The 17,324-nt window shown below is 37.0% G+C and overlaps 2 protein-coding genes across 3 annotated transcripts in view; one reads left to right on the top strand and one right to left on the bottom strand.

Moving 5' to 3' along the window:
* The first annotated feature begins 701 nt into the window (after positions 1-701).
* On the top strand, positions 702-1,172 carry LOC118830285 (60S ribosomal protein L23a-like). The gene has a single exon (XM_036737215.1). The coding sequence runs from the start codon at positions 702-704 to the stop codon at positions 1,170-1,172; it is 471 nt and encodes a 156-aa protein (XP_036593110.1).
* Positions 1,173-3,400: 2,228 nt separating this feature from the next.
* MAPK6 (mitogen-activated protein kinase 6) overlaps positions 3,401-17,324 on the bottom strand; it is a 70,215-nt gene continuing 56,291 nt past the window's right edge. The window contains exons 5-6 of one of the 2 annotated variants that reach the window (XM_036734947.1): positions 7,486-7,687; positions 3,401-5,763 (exon numbers count right to left, since the gene is read on the bottom strand). In XM_036734947.1, coding sequence (XP_036590842.1) covers positions 4,662-5,763; positions 7,486-7,687 — 1,304 coding nt within the window. In that variant the 3' untranslated portion in view covers positions 3,401-4,661. The remainder of the gene's footprint in view (positions 5,764-7,485; positions 7,688-17,324) is intronic. The other variant, XM_036734948.1, reaches the window with a different exon arrangement.

Here is a 17,324-nt window from a genome sequence, read left to right on the forward strand (position 1 = left end):
CACCAGGTCTTAAGAACAAGTAAAGGAAATAGGCAGGAAAGCACTTAGAGGAAATTAGCAGTCAGCATGTACCAACACATTCTAGGATGAGACCAAAGGTTTAGCCCAGGAAAACTTAAGTAAGGAGCAGACTTACTCATGTAGGAGAAAGGCTAAGAAATTTCCTGTGGGCAGTCTAGCTAATACTACCACTCAGGGAGCTGGAGGTCAAGGCAGTAGATTTAACCTAAAGCCAGAGACCTGGGACCCTGAAAGGAAAAGGTCTTCTTTTCTCTAGGAATTTAGTAAGGCTAGAAGAGTTTAACCCTAGATCTGGGGGTGGAAGTCTCGTGAATTATCACTTGACCATCTTCAAGGTAAGGAACATGCCTAAGAATTAGAAAGCCAGGTTATCAGATACATTCAACAGAACTGGCATAGAAGTGCCATGAAGGATGATAGAACATTGGTGGAGAGAGAGGTGTGAAAGTTTTTTATTTGGTTAGGCAATAGGGAGGGGATAATATTTGAGGAAGATTTTTCTGACAGCTGTGTGTGGATGGGTTAAATTGCAATGGGGACAGATTGCAGGGAGAACAATCTTTAACAGTGGTTCTTAACCTGGGGTCCCCAGGCCCACAAAAGACCCATGGATAGATTTCAGGAGATCCACAAACTAATAACCTTTAGTATTTTGATAAGAACTTAGCTTTTCCCCCAAGATGGCGCCAAAGGCGAAGAAGGAAGCCGTTGTCCCCCCCAAGACAGAGGCCAAGTCCAAGGCCTTGAAGGCCAAGAAGGCGGTGTTGAAGGGTGTCCACAGCCACAAAAAGAAGAAGATCCGAACATCCCCCACCTTTCGGCGACCCAAGACACTAAGACTTCGAAGGCAGCCCAAATACCCTCGGAAAAGTGCCCCTCGGAGAAACAAGCTGGATCACTATGCCATCATTAAGTTCCCCTTGACCACTGAGTCTGCTATGAAGAAGATTGAGGACAACAACACCCTAGTCTTCATTGTGGACGTCAAAGCCAACAAGCATCAGATAAAGCAGGCGGTAAAGAAGCTGTATGACATCAATGTGGCCAAGGTCAACACACTGATCCGGCCTGATGGAGAGAAGAAGGCCTATGTCCGACTTGCTCCAGACTACGATGCTTTAGATGTTGCCAACAAAATTGGAATCATCTAAACTGTGTCCAGCTATCCCACTCCACCTACAATAAAAAGTTTTCCAGTAAAAAAAAAAAAAAGAATTTAATATCATTTGTTTCCTTATAATCCTATGTATTTTATGCATTTAAAACCATTATTTTAGGAAGGGTCCATAAGCTTTACTTGACTGTCAAAAGGAGTCATGAGCCAAAAAAGTTTATGATAAGATCTTTGGCAAAGGTGGTTGCCATTCAAAGAGGGAGGAAATAGTCACTCAGGAGACATAGTCAACAAGTATTTATTAAGTGTCTACTATGTGCCAGGCACTATGCTAAGTGCTATCTATAGAGATATAAAAGCAAAAGACAGTTCCAACTCTCAAGAAACTCAGTTTAATGGAAGAGAACATGAAAATAACTATGTACAAGCAAGACATATACAGATAAATTTGAGATTAAATAAATTAGCTCATGAACATAAATTAGAGATCATCAACAGAGGAAAGAACATTGGGAAGATTCTTATAGGCAGGATTTTGAAGGCCAGGAGGCAGATGAGGATAGAGAAAATTCCAGAAACAGCCAAGAGCCAGTGAAAATGACAGGGAGAGACTGGGAGTGTCACTGAACAGTGAGAAGGCCAGTGTCCCTAGATCACAGAGTAGGTGGGGATGACAAATAAAGACTGGAAAGGCAGAGGGAGGCCAGGTTATGAAGGACTTTGAAAGCTAAAGAAAAGGACTCCACATTTGATCTTGAAGGTGATAAGTGGACAGTGGTATTTACTGAACGGAGGAGTGGGGAACATGGTCAGACCTGTACTTTAGGAAGAAGAATTTGACAACTGAATCTTCTGATGGTTTGGAGAGGGGAAGAGACTTGAGGCACGAGACCAACCAGAAGGTTACTGTAATAATCTTGGTGTAAGGTGATGAGGGTCTATACCAGAATGCTAGAACAAATATTGCAAAAGTAAAATCAACAGAACTTGGTAACAAATTGGACAAGGGAGGTGAGAGTGAGGAGTTGAAGGTTAACACCTAGGTTGGAAGCCTGGGTGACTGCGAGGATGGTGATGTTTTCCACAGTAACAAAGAAGTTTGGAAGATTTTGGCCACGTTGAGTTGAAGATACCTAAAGAACATCCAGTTTGAGATGTCCAATAAGCAGCTGGAGATGTGTTCGCAGATTAGGTGAGGTTAGGGCTGAATGAGATCTGAGAATCAGCAGCAGAGATATTTGAATCCAGGATAGCTGATAAGAATCACTCAGCGATATAGCTTAGATGGAAAGGAATAAGGGACAAGTAGTAGAGGCCTTGGTGAGCAAACATGGGAAAAAAGAATGATGCTATTGCTCATGGCAATAAAGAAATCAGGAAGAAGTAAATGGGATTATAAGAGCAGACAACACTGGAAAGATCCTTAAGAGGTAAGATTCATTCCCTTCATTGTACAAGGGAGAAGACCAAGGCCTAGACAAAGACTCAAATAATTTCTTTCAGGAGGGTAAAGCAGCAGAGCTGAGATTTAAACCCAGGTCCCTTAATACCAAATCCAATGCTTTTTACTGCATTATGCTACAATTTATCAGTAACACATAATTCAATATGTTAACAACTCAAAAGAGATTCATTGGAAGCCTAAATATTTAGGATATTTCCATGGCTGAATTTTTTTTTCAAATAGTGCTTCACTGCAGTCCTACACCGGTGCCTCGCCTCATCATGGCAGGAAAATACTTCTGGTTTCTCATGGGTTAGATCAGAACACCACAATTTCTGGCAAGTCCTACACAAAGCTTAAAAGGCTTAAGAGTGTGGGCCCAGTGATAAGATTTATACATTCCCTGGCTGAGGACCAGGCCCCGGACAAATTTGGGGAGGTTTGTCACCAGGCTGAGTCTGCAAAGTTATGGACTTTTCAGGCACAGCAACTCTGTCAATTATGAAGAAGGTGCATTGCAGAAGGCTTTATGTGTTATGTTTTTATGTAGTATGTACATCTGATCTAGTTTAAATTACAAATTTCAATAAAGCCTAACAATGTTCCTTATTTTTTTTTAAGTGACAAGGCAAACTGACTTAAGTCAACATGGAACTTTTACTTGAGATAAGACCATTTTTCCTTTAAATCTTTCATATCAAAAGAATTTAAAATCATCAGTTCAAAAATTTTGGCCTTTAGGTTGGAACAGATTCTGCTATATATTTCACTGCAACATTCAAACAGTCAATCACTTGTCTAAAGTAGTGAAACAGGAACCATTTTTTGATGGCCATGTTTTATTCATCCTTTTCTTTAAACAGGTTAACCAAAGATACAGACAGTATTCAATAAAATAAAATAGGTGAAATGAATTTTCAAGAGACTGAGATGCCACATGCTACATTTAACCTAATTTTATTCATGCTTGCTTTGGGATGGGGAATAGATCATTCAGTAAAAACATACAGTAAAAACAAAATATGTCTTACCATATACAACTTTTAACCTACAGTAATGATGTACCTTAATTACGTCCATGCACACAAGTCTAACATTACAATTTTTTAAAAAATAAACACAATTAAGACTTCTAGGAGCATTTTATAATAAAGTAATTCCTAATTTTTCTTTGTAGATAGATCAAGCACCTCCAAAATACAAATTCCTATACACAGTGAGCGCTTTACTTAAAATGAACACTTAAGTAAATTGAGTACGTGGACAGCCTCAGAACAAGCTGACATTATAATATTCAGCTAGGTAGGCAACAAACCATAGTGCCAAATGGAAAAACTTTATTTGCAAATAAATTTCAAAAAAAACTAAGTTAACTTTCTATAATTAAATACAGAAAATATACTGATTTGCTAAAATAAATAAGATGTGGTGTATTAACACTTCACTAGAAAGAATGCATACCAGAACACTTATAAACAGTGAATGATTCTTATTAAGAAGTTACTATAATAACGCTGGCTAAATAGAAGTGCATATTGTGAAGCACTATGGGTGGTACATGTTTTGCCACATACTTCTGTTACCTTGAGGTAGATAACACATGTGTACCAAATTCGGCATTCATTTTCAGTTGCTGCTGGTATCATGTGTTTTAAGAAATGTGTACAGTATGAAAAACTTGAAAATACTCATGAATGAAAAATGTTTTAGGAAAAAAATAGATATTTTCATGCAACTATGTACAGTCTCACTGTGTAAATTTCAAGGCAAGATTTTTTTTTCCTGTAAAACAGATAACTGTTTTACTGAGAGAATGTTTTTACTTGGCTTAGTGCATTTCTTTTGTCTCCTCCTGCATTGCATTATTTTGCTCTATTCTTTAATTTTGTGTGCAAACGACATGCCAGTTTAAAATGAAAACTATTTCATGTATAGAAAGTAATTCTGGATTTTAAAAACCAAGAACTAATGAAATCCATACTAAAATGACACCATCTGATTCAAGTAAAAAATGACTTATACTAGTAATAAAAAAGACAAAACACATTTCATGAATACAAAAAGAACTGTCTGCTGAGTGTTTTAGTTCAGATGTTTCAGAATGCTGCTGTATGTTTTATGGGGAATCTGGGGGGAAGATTTCATAGCAGAAGGTGTTAATGTGGCCTGTATTGATTTAAGTGGTGAACCAACTGGACTATGAAACTGTGGGATGCCTATAGACTCAAGCTGCTTGTTAAAGAGGAACTCCCCACTATTGTTAAGAAAACCCTCCTCACTTTCTCTTTCCCCAAACTTGCCATCCTCTACTGGCTCAGTTTCTAGCATTTCAGTATCTTCCTTCCTGCTAAAGAACTTGTCTAGGTAACTGGTATAAGTGTTTTCCTTCTCAATTTGTTCATCCTTTCTTACTTCACAACAAAACTGATCTATGAGAAAACATTCGTCTCCACCACTTACAAACTGGCTATCCCAAGAAGATTGGTACAAAGCTTCTAACTGAGCCAAATTTGCCATTCCTTTTTCTTGTTTTTCCCGGCTTACTGACTTTGATATCAAACTTTTCAATTCTAGTTGGGACACTGAGCTATTCAAGTCATTTAATTTATCGACAACATCAGCAGACTCATGTTGTGAACTAAGTTGAATAGTTCCTGCAATAAAGGAATCAAAGTCAAATCCTTGATTCTTCTCCCTTTCTTTTTCAACCAGTTGCTGTGATGCCTCCTCAAGAGCTATTTGAGCTTTAACCAATCCATTCCTTTCACATTTTGACTTGCCTTTCTTATCAGATTTTTCTTTGCTTTGTTCTTTCCAATTAGAAAGATCTATAATAAGTTTGGGTTCATAGTAATGGTTAACTTCACTCTCTCTCCAAACTAAGTTATCTAGATACGATGACGACCTCATTTTGTAGTTACAAGTGTGGCTGCATTCCAGATCACAATACTTATTTTCATGATGATCTGGATACTGCCAACAAGGCTCAGTAGAGAAATGGGTATCAAAGGCAGGATCCTTCAGATACTTTTCACGATCTCCATCCAAATATTTTCGAGGATCTACTTGTACTTCCTCTTCATCAGTGACATCAGAAAGAGCCCTTGGGTCACGCTGAACTTCTTCAATATCAAAATTATTGTGTATAGGCCAGTCATGGTCTGAAAACTGACAATCATGGTACCTGAAATAAATTAATTACAGTCAGCCTATATCTAGAGATCATCATTATTAAATATTTCAATACATACTATGTTAAAAAAAATCCTATTTTAGGCTCTCGAAAAGATTAAAAAAATTAGGATTTTCTGTCCTTCAGGAATTTACAATCTAGTTAAGGAGGTAAGACCTGCCATGTACAAAGAAATACAAGACAACACATGTCAAATGACTTGAAAATTTGCATTTTTTTAAGTAATATTCACTAGGCATCATTTCCAGATAGGCTCTCCTTAACTAATCTCTCTCTGTTCTCAACCCATAAAAACTACTAGAAGAATGTACATCAAATTCAGGCCAATAATTTTACTAATTTGTATGCTGCTCATCTCAAATGGGACTAAGTAAGATATAGTCAGAAGGGACTTTCAAGATATTTTAGTACAATTCCACCATCTTATAGAAAGGGAAACTGGGACTTGCAAAAGTTAAGCCATTTGCCCAAGGTCACACAGTTAATAGCACAGCCAGAAAGAGAACCCTATAAACTTAGTAACATAACAATGTAAAAACAGATCAACAATGTTTAAAAAAGATGACATAACTTCAGCATATTACTATATTTTCATTCTTAATGACTGGGGAAACATATAATAAACATCAGATGGCTGAAGGAACTTTAAGGGTTTTTTGGCCACTGTTCCTCTCTTTAGGCAGGATTCTTCCATGACCATGCCATAACCATCCCATAAATATAAGAATTTTAAAAAGGGATTCTATAATCTTTCATTTCCATTAGTCTGAAAATTCCCCTGATAAACTTAAATGAGTCTAGCATTAAAAATATGAGCAAAGCACACAAGAAAAAAAATTTCTAGATACATAGAATTCTAATATTAAATGAATCTGGAGATCATATATATATATATATATATATATATATATATATATATATATATATATATATATATATATATATATATATATATATATATGTATGTATGTATGTATGTATGTATAAAAAACCACAGGAAAAATAATTCATCCCCTAAAACAGGTGGGGAACATACAGCCTGGAGGCCATAAATTCCTCACCCCTGCCCTAAAACATAATTACATATATAATAACTGCCTAATGATTATGCTATAAGGTAAATGTTTGTCTTGTTCACTTGAAAGCAACAGTATATCATACATATTTGCAGTACTGTGGAATCTTTAAACTATTTGCATGTCTATGTTGTCTTCCCATGCTCTGCCACCCCTTCCCGGCCTAATTCTTCACTTTAAAAAGGAAACAAAACCATTCAAAGGACTGTTAACAAAGCATGAAAAAAATACTGTCAGAAAGTAGCAAAATAATAGCACTTAATTTTTTTTCATTCTAAAAGGTTGTTTTAGAAAAATATTTTAGTAAACATTATAAATGGTATATTATGGTATATAAATGGCATATATACACACACACACACACACACACACACACACACACACACACATACACATACACACACACACACACATATAGATACACATAGATAGTTTAAAATGGTATATTTAAAGAGAAATAATTTACCAGGGGGGGAAAATTAAGAAGAAATACAGATAAAAACATGGTACCTTTACTCACACAACTTCTGCATTGATATATAATTTTAAAAAACCTCATTAATAAAAATGCCATCATGTTGTGGTTTGCAGAAATAAAGTCCAATTATTAAATAGTTTAATATAAAATCAATTTTACCTCTCCCAATTATAAATGTGACTATGAGTTTCATCCATGAGCAAAATATCATCAACTTCATCTTCAATGTGAAAAGGATGGCTTGAAATTGGTTCATCCATTGGAAAGGAATAAATGCTCATATAAGGATGGGACAGAGCTTCTTCTGCTGTCAATCGATCCATGGGACTAAATGTCAAAATTTGCTCCAAGAAGTCCAGTGCTACAGAGATAAAGTAGGAAAATTTTGAGAAGTACTTTTCTAAAAGAAAAACAAACTCAATGATTCACCAAACATGTATTAAGCTTATGTACAAGACACGATGCTACAAAGACAAAAAAAAAATGATAGTCCCTATCCTCAAGGAACTCACATCATTTACCTGGGTGTGGAATGGAACTAGAAAGATATGACATGTATGACAAGGTAGGAAGGAAGAAGAGACCCAAACAAAATTCTCTAGGTACATTTGAGGAAAGAGAGTACTTTCAATTCCGGGATTAGGGAAGGTGACACCTAAGCTAAGCTTTCAAAGAAGAGAAGGATTCTTTAATGCCAGAATATATACCTGTGAGTGACGACAGTTAAATGTGGCTTTATTACTTTGTGTTACGCAACAGGAAAGGGGAATTTTCTTTGTACACTGAAGATAACAAATTACAGGCAAAAGCAAACAAAGGGTACCCATATAAAATAAAAATAAAGTTAGCTTACTTTTGTTTAGAACACTTAATATTTTCTCTCTTTAAAAAAAAACTTACCTGATTTATATATTTTTTAAATGATACAAAAGTTTATACAATAAAAACAAATAGTTTAAAATATTTCAATTCCATATTATGGTCAATTAAGAGAGAAAAAGAGGTAATGGAGAAAGAAAAAGGAGCCCTTTTCTTATCAATAAATCAAATTAACAGATCAACAGGGTCATAGGTTAATACCTACCAGCATGTCTGAAAAGGTCATAGACCTCACCCTATAGTTCTGTCTCCAAGCTGGTACTTTTCTTCTCTAAATGGCACCATTTTCTTTATCATTTCTCCCATTCCAATCATTGACTGGTTTTCAACTAATCCATTAACTGTCCCAAGGCTATGCTAGAATCCCTGCTCAGGTTGGACTACAGGTTTAGTCATCTTAATACTGCCCTCCCTACTATCCTAATCCCTCTTACCCATATGAACGAACTTCCACTGTGACTTACCTGACAAACCTTAAATTTGCTTTCTCTCTTCTTAGGTCATGCAGTATAACCATAGAAAAATGAATTGGGATGAAGAAGTGGATCATGACAAATAAATACTGTACCATTTCAATTACTGCTCCAAGCTCAGTAATCTTTTTATTAATTTCTTGCTGATCCCTATAACATCTGTATAGCTAGACAGTGACCTGTTTAAATGTAGCAAACAGATTTAGGGCAAGTCTAAGATAATAAAGTACCACCCTTGTAACAAAAATACTTTATTATAAAAAGCCATTCATCACACTTCTCTAGGTTCAGGCCCTGATCCACAAATCTGAAGTACATTTTACTGGAAAGCTTATTACTAACTAGTGCAAATTCCCACATTTTCCTCATCCCTACAACTTAAATTTTTCTTTAAGCCCATCTTCTCATTCTCACCTCTGATCTGGGGATGGAAAGTGTAATTCTTTTCTAAAGGAAATCATCCCAGCAGTACCCTACAGCTCATTTTTTTTCTTAACTCCTCATTCCTTCCTTTCTCTCACTAAGCTTTTTAACTGTGTATTCAGAGGTCCCCTAGACTTAAAAAAACTTTGCTTCAATGTGCTTTCCCTTACAACCACCGTTCTTTTTCCTTTACCTGCTTCCTTTCATTGCCAAATATTTCTGGATGTCAATGTTTCCTTTAGTTTTTTGAAGTTATTAGCAGACAACCAAACAACATCACAAAAGAGCCCAAGTTTACATGAGCAGAGTTTGGTAATTGCAAAAACAAATTAAAACACAATTTGATCCATGATACATACAGATCCAAAGATCCAATGTTTCATTAAGGCACAAAGGCAACCCTAAGTTCTCAAAGACTGTATCAACAGTCTGCAAACAATAGCAGCTTCAGTCACTTTGGAAAGGATTTGAGTATGGTTTCGTCAGTGGACTGTATCTGATTTCTACGGATAAGCATAGCTGAGCAAGGAGAGACTCATCACCAGTAGGGTGGTCACTTCGTGAATTCTTTGGCAGTGACAAATATGAAGTTAACAAAAATATAAAACAGTCTTCAGTCCAGATCCTACACTCACAGTGGCAGGGTGACTGAAAAAGAGCCAGAGTTCTAAGATGCATAGTTGGCATTCTGAATGTGACATCCTTGTATAGTGACCAACCAGGAGACATAATTCAGGAGGTAGATCATTTCAATCTCCACATTCTTGCTATATGAAAATAATGTTTAGCTGTTCCAGTCATGTCAGACTCTGTGACCCCTTTTAGGGGTTTTCTTGGCAAAGACTGGAGTGGTGGTGACATTTCCTTCTCCAGCTCATTTTACAGATGAGGAAACTGAGGCAAATAGGATTGAGTGACTTGCCCAGGGTCACACAGCGATTAAGTGGTATCTGAGGCTGGATTCGAACTCAGGTCTTCCTGACTCCAGGCCCATGGCTCTACCCATTGTGCCACCTAGCTGACCATACAGAAATGATAACAAAAAACAAAAAGAAGTTGTAGCTAAATGGAAGGCTGGTACACAGATTCTTCCCTTGGAGAGGCAAATAAAGGGGCTGGCAGAATTGGTTTTATTGTATCCTTCAAGGCAACAGAAAATACCTTCACACAAGGTCAAGACCATTTAATGGTCATGATGAAGATATGAAAAAAACACAACCAGGAATTAAAGTAGTTTATGTGCCAGTATCTGTTTTAGAGTAGGAGGCAGATAAATCCTAGGAAAACCTCAATAAGAAGCTCCAAATTAAATCACCATACGCTTTAAGACTTGTTGACTTCAATGCAAAAGTAGGAATGGGAAGACAGTGAAATATGTATTAAAAAATGTTTAAGTACAAAATGAGAGGGCTAAGGCCTATAGACTATACAGAAGTTACATATCTAAGTATCACAAATACTTTAAGAGTCAGGTGGCAATGGACATGGTGAGTATCAAATAACATTTTTAAAAAGGTAATTGATTATATCCTGATGGGAAATAACTGGTGTGACGTAATTTTGAATCAGCTGTCTTGTGTAAGGTCAAATCATCAACTTGTTGGAGCAAAGACCAAATCAGTAACAAATTACAATAAGAAAAATTTGAGGCAACTTCAACCTGACCTGTGTAAACAAGTTGTTTGATGCTGAAAAAAGGAGAACAAAAGAACAGACATTAACAGATAGAACCATTTCCAAAGTAAGTTGGACCGATATAAATCAACTGCCATAATAAGAAGACCAAAGGAACCCAGATGCTGCCTCAACCAGAAAACCACTTGATCTCCTTGCCAAACAGAGAAATGGCAGCCAGCAGCAATACTGGTCTCACTGAGGAGGACAGTGGAAGATTTTGAGCTACATCACCCCATAAAACACTGGGAAACAATGGAAAGAAAAACAAGTTTGCAGAAAGCTTGTCCAGAGACCCAGTCAAGCCATGGATCATCCCAAGAGCACTGACAGATGAAACTGAAAGACAAGATCTACCAAGATCTGCATAACAAATTCTTTTCACCATCAAGGATAGTGGAGCCGTCACATTTGGACTCTAACATCACAGTTCTGGAGTGCTTCCTGAGGAAGTGGAAATGGCACTGAAGAAAACAAAGATGAAAAAAGAAGCTGGACTCATCCAAGTAAACATAAAGGTGGTCCGTGCTGGAGGCGACACAAGTTTGTGGGTGTTGAGGTGTCCATTTTCAAGGTATCTGAAAAAGGGGAAGATACCAAAGGTATCTCAGACCTTATTACCGCCAAAAAAAGGTGACTTAGAATATGCTGGTAACTACTGAGCCATATGCCTAAGGGGAATAGTCACATGAATGATCTGGCTACCTTAATAACCTCTTCTCAAGTTACTCTTTTTCCTTACTTTTTCTCCTTCCCCTTTCCTATCTTCCCTTCCTCCACAACTTTTTTTTAGAATTTTCATCAAAGGAGGCGACAAAATAATAGAGCGAAAGGAAGAAAGCATATAAAGGGGTGCTGCTGGTTAACTCTGGGGGATCATGTATCATCTTCCATTTTCCTGATTTAAGATGATGGAAACCAAGTGGTGTTTGGTACAGTGGAAAGAGCACTGGCTTTGGAGTCAGATACAACTTCAAATCCTGACTCTGGTACTTATTACCTATATGACCTTAACTTCACATGAGGAAATAAGGGTAGAGCCCCAAAGCCAACTGTCAAGCTATCAAACCAACTCTGAATCCTAATAGGCTGAAGATGAGCCTGGGATGAGACAACCAGAAAATAGGCAATCCCACCCAGTCAGCTGATTAGTGTTGTGGAAAGGAGGACCGCCTTTATCTGAACACAAGGATGCTTTGATATGTACCCACATCAATGTGGCCACAGATGCACAGAAGCCGCAAAGCATGACACGCATTCTGGTTACAGTATATGTATGGTTACAGGATATCGTCTTCTTCCCATTCTCTTCATCTCAAAACCCTTTGAACATCATCTACCACTCTTTCTCCTTTCCCCCAGTCTCTGACAATGCACTGGTTGTATTTGCCAAGGCCAACACACGGATCCCATCCCCTCTCACCTTCTCAAGCACAATGCGTTCTCAATCATCAACCCTGCCCCCATCTTCAACTCCTCCCCAGCTACTGGTTGCTTTCCTACTACTTTCAGACATGATGAAATCTGCCCCTCATCCTTAAAAAAAACTTTCACTAGACTCTACCATCCCCCGCATGCTATCACACTCTATCTTTCCTCCCTTTTCACTACAAATCCTCCAAAAAGCTGTCTGTACTTTTGCTGCTTCTACTTGCTCTCCTCACTCCTTCCTCAATCCTTTTTAATATGGCTTCATTAAATTGCAACTGCTCTCTTTAGTTACAAAGGATCTCTTATTGCCAAATTGGATGGTCTTTTCTCAGTCCTCCTCCTTCTCGACTATCTGCTGCCGTGGGCACCACTGATCTCCCTTTTCTCTCTTGGAACACTCTCTTCTTTCTAGGGTTTTGTGACACTGCTCTCTCCTGGTTCTTCTCCTACCTCTCTGCTCCTTCTTAAATCTCCTTTGCTAACTCATTATCCATATCACGCCCCCTAACTATGAGTGGTCCCCAAGAGTCCGTCCTAGGCCTTCTCTCTCAGTCACCTGCCAGCTCCCTTAGGTTTAATTATCACCTCTAATGCAGGTGATTCACAGTATACAATCCCAGTTTCTCCCCCTTTATCCATTACAACACCTAGCTGCTAAACAAAAGTCCTAAACAAACCCTGAATTAATAATGTTAATCTGTTTTTAGCCTGCTTTAAAAAGCGGCTTAGGAGAGTTGTCACATAAACAGACAATTTAATAATACTATGTGGAGTTTTTTTGTTATCTGCATATTTGTTTTATTCCTAAGTTGTATGAGACCTTTCTATTCAAAGGGTACATACATACCCCACACAAAACCATTTCTAACTTAAAAAAATGAGCCAGAAACTGAGCTTACAAGCATGTATTACTAGAGAATGTTGAAACAGACCAATGGATTCCTTACAAAGTATTATACCACTGAACTAGGAAACACTGGATTGTATATATATTTTGATCTATTTTAAATATATATGCATATATATATGTGTGCATGTGTACATATGAAGAACATATGTGTAAAAGATGCAGAAAAATACTTTGATAAAATCCAACATTCATTCATATATTGCCACTCTACTTCTCTACTTTTATTAATTATGTCACAAGAGCAGTTTAGTTCAGCCTGGGCTTACTTTTCTAAAAGTTTAAGGATGCCCTCCCACTCTCCAATAATAACAAACCCAGAGATAGTCATCTGGAATAACAGTATCAAACTTGACTATAAATGGGGGCCATTAAAATGTACAAAAGGATCCCTGTGATTTAGTTTTAAAATATAAATTATGTTTTATTGTATTTTTATTTATTTTGTTAAATATTTCCCAACTACATTTTAATCCGGTTCGGGCCATACTCCAAGTGTTTCTGACACCTCTGATCTGGAGGATTCTCCCTGCTTGCGCCTTGGGCCAATGAGTCTCTTCAAATATCCCCAAGTAGAAATTTAGGAATGGAGCTAACAAATAAAAATTTTTCTCCCTGCCAAATAAAATACTAGAAAGTCTAAAAGGAGATCAGAAACTGGGGGAAACTATTAGGAATGTCACAGCCAACATGTGGGAAATAAGGTTTCTCCATTACATAAGGGAATGTCAGAAGCAATCCTCACACTTTTTTCTTCCTAGAAATACATCTAGAGATAGTTACATCAGTGACCATGTAGACTTTGAAGAATACATATCCAACTAGAAGCTTCTAGGGGCCTAAATCAGCAGCTGTGCTCCTACACCTCTGGATAAGACAGAGGGCCTATCATAAAAATCAGATATTTAGAAGTATCTGATATTAAATGGTAGGGAAAATGGAAAAGAGACTACTTCTGATCTCCTGCTTTCAATAAACTCCTTTACCTTACTCCTCTCCTCCCCAAATCTCCTAAAACATTTGCTTTTTTCTAAACTCTGAGTTACATATTTTACAGAACCTCTTAATTTTAAACTAGTTTCTTTTTTTTGCATTGAATGTATTTTCTTCCCACAACCACAATGATGAGTTTTATTCTTGATTCATTCAAGTAATACATTTATTTTTTGTCATTTTCTTATTGTTCTTGCTGTCCAGATGCAGTGAAGTCTGTCAATCTTCTTTAAGTATTTCAATTATTAAAACTATTACATAAAACACACTAAATTCTACTCCCCCTCAACTCTTAAACCTCTGCTCACTCTCATTTTTGTCCCCTCGTTTGGGCCCTAATTAGGCCTACTAATACAAAATGATTCTTTTGCCTTCAGAGATTTCTCAGTAAAATCAACTGCTACTTTTTTTTTAACAAGATGAGGAACCATAAACAACGTTATCCGTTAACTAAAATTGCCCAACCTTATCATATTGGTTTTGAAAGCCCCTCTGCCCAAATACCCTCACTGATGAAATTCCCTCACTCCCTGAGCTTCACAAATCATCTTTAAAGGGTCTCTGACCACAAGCATTCCACTGGGCTTAATATAGGATCATCCTTCTAAAAGAAACCCAGCCATCAGAAACTGAAAGGATCTTCCACAAAGATGGACTATGAAAAAATACCTGTTGCTAGCTCAAGTGATGGAGTGACGGGCACACCTTTGGAAATGGCATTTATATACCCACCCCTGAAAGGGTGATTCACTGCTTACTGCACCAACTCCCAGCGCCCACACTGTTGACTCACGAGAATAATAAAAAACCTCCGAACACAGCTAAATATGAAATGAATAATTTGTAACTTGATTGTGCATGCCTGGGTAATTTGCTTGGGCAGTGACCATGGTTAATTGCTTTAACTAGACATCCGAACACAGACTTCCTTCCCCTGAGACCCCTGAAAATCATAGCGCAATGTTTTAGGCCTGCAATCAGACGCCCCAAACAGAACTAATCCCTGCCAGACACCCTTCACCAGACCATCAGTAACTGATACCTTCTCCTTATAAAGGTATGTTCTTGAACTCAGTGCATCTATCTGGTCTTAATGAAGATCCTCCATATTATTAGCCTTTTAGAATGAAGGGTAACAAGTTCTCCCCTTAAAAGCCTTCAAAGATAATTTGACAAACAAAAGGTCCACAACTGATTTGATAAGTGAACACCTACATTTGTTTCTCTTCCTTCTCCAGAAACTCAACCCTGGTATCAGATCACTACACTATGCAAAACTGGAAAACAGACTTCCTGAATCACGTCGTTTTGAACCAGCAAATTGGTTTTAAGTATGGATGGATCAGAAAGAAGGAAATCAAAAGTATATCTCCATTATGAGATATCTGTAAGTTACTCTGGTCCTACCAGAGACAACTCTTCAAAATAAATGATTACCCAGTAAACACAGAGCCATGAATTTTAAGGTCACAGAATCACAGACTCACGCATTTAGAGCTAGAAGGGACCTTTTGAAAGGTCTTTGAGTCCACCCTCTGATCCATTTTATAGATTGGAAAACTGAGTCCTGAAGAGTTTAAGTGACTTGTCCAGGGCTACATGGCTAGTGTCTCAGGGAGGAACTTTAACTCAGATCTTTCTGACTCCAAGTCTACCACCCCTACCCGTTACATCATATTTGAACTTACATTTTTTAACCTCTCCTTCTCCTAAAATGTGCAGATAAGGCCATTCAGACTTCAGGATGCCCAACCATAAGTCAGATTCCAGGGCTTCCAGTCACTATTCCAGGGCTTCTTATTATATTACACTATGCTTTGAATAAAGGCCAAAACTCTAGTATGTGACATCTAATCAATTGAAGCTTAAAAAGACAAATCTATTTTTAGGCATCCCAACTTGACTCCCCAGATGATATCTAATCCCTACCAACTAAGGAAAGTTCCAAAAGGAAATCTCTTGAGCACTTTAGAGACAAGCATAAAAAGATACTATCAAGCCCTTAGTATAAAACTGGTAAGACTGACAAATTGTCACTGGACAGAAAAATCAGTTTAAATTTTTTTCTTTCCTTTTCATATTGCTTAATTAAAATATGTAGCATTGGTGATGTTAAACACTTGCTTTTAAAACTGTTTGGTAGACTAGTAGTCCTATAACCCAAGGGGGTCAAAAACAGAAAATAAGGTCCCATAGACAACAAAATATTCATAATACTGTTTATAGAAACAAAGTTGATACTCATCAGTTGTACAATCAAATTGTGGTACATGAATATAACAGAATATTAATGCAATGTAAGAAAAAATATGATTATAGAGAAGCAAAGGAAGATGTATATGAACTGATGTAAAGAAAGAATCAGGAAAAAAATACACAATGAAGCCAACAATCTGTAATCACAATGACCAAGCTGACCTGAGGGAAACATGAAATAATGTGCCTTTCTCCCCTCTTTTCACAAACAGTAGGCTATGAGAGAGGAAAACTACATATATTAGGCTCAGTTACTGTGCTGATTTGTTTATTGCCTCCCCCTCCCTTTTTTCCTTTGTTACAAAGGATGGCTATCTGGGTAGCAGATTGGGAGAGGCATATGTCCTCAAAAATGAAGATAACATCAAAATTACCTTGGTTTGGACAGAGGAGCTTTCAACATTAAGGTAACAAATAAAAATTTTTAAAAAGAAAAAGTAAGTGCTTAGGTTTCCCCTTTTTTTGTTTTTATAAGCAGAAATATAGGCACCAATAAACAAGCTTACTAATTCAGCACCTATATGTACACATATCCTAAGACCTATAATTAAGTTAACTTATTTCCAGAAAAGTTTCTATGACATAACAAACTTTAACAGAAACAAACAACTATCTTTAATACAAAATCTGGGGTAAATCCATTGGAACTGTTTCCTGGCAAAATCAATTTCTCTCAAAATGAGAGAATTCTATTTAGTGTGGTCATGCTAAAGGTAAGTGAATTGGAGTGAAAACAGATATATTACATCTAAAAAACCAAAAAGGGGTAAAAAGCTTTTATATTATTTAAATATCAAAATCTAAGCCTGTATTCCATCAAATGAACCATACAGACGTGTATTCCTTTGATGTTTATGGATGGGAATGTTTATGGATATCGCTTCTTTGCAATATTTCATAAAGTTGCTGCCACTCACAAAGTCAACCTCTACATCTTCAGAAGACTATAGATTTTGAAATTA

The sequence above is a fragment of the Trichosurus vulpecula genome, chromosome 8 (genome assembly GCF_011100635.1).
Source record: "Trichosurus vulpecula isolate mTriVul1 chromosome 8, mTriVul1.pri, whole genome shotgun sequence".
In the NCBI taxonomy this organism is placed as follows: Eukaryota; Metazoa; Chordata; class Mammalia; order Diprotodontia; family Phalangeridae; genus Trichosurus; species Trichosurus vulpecula.

Bases quoted from the DNA above. Each gene is read 5' to 3' on its own strand.
- LOC118830285 (XM_036737215.1), top strand. From the start codon at position 702: ATGGCGCCAAAGGCGAAGAAGGAAGCCGTTGTCCCCCCCAAGACAGAG.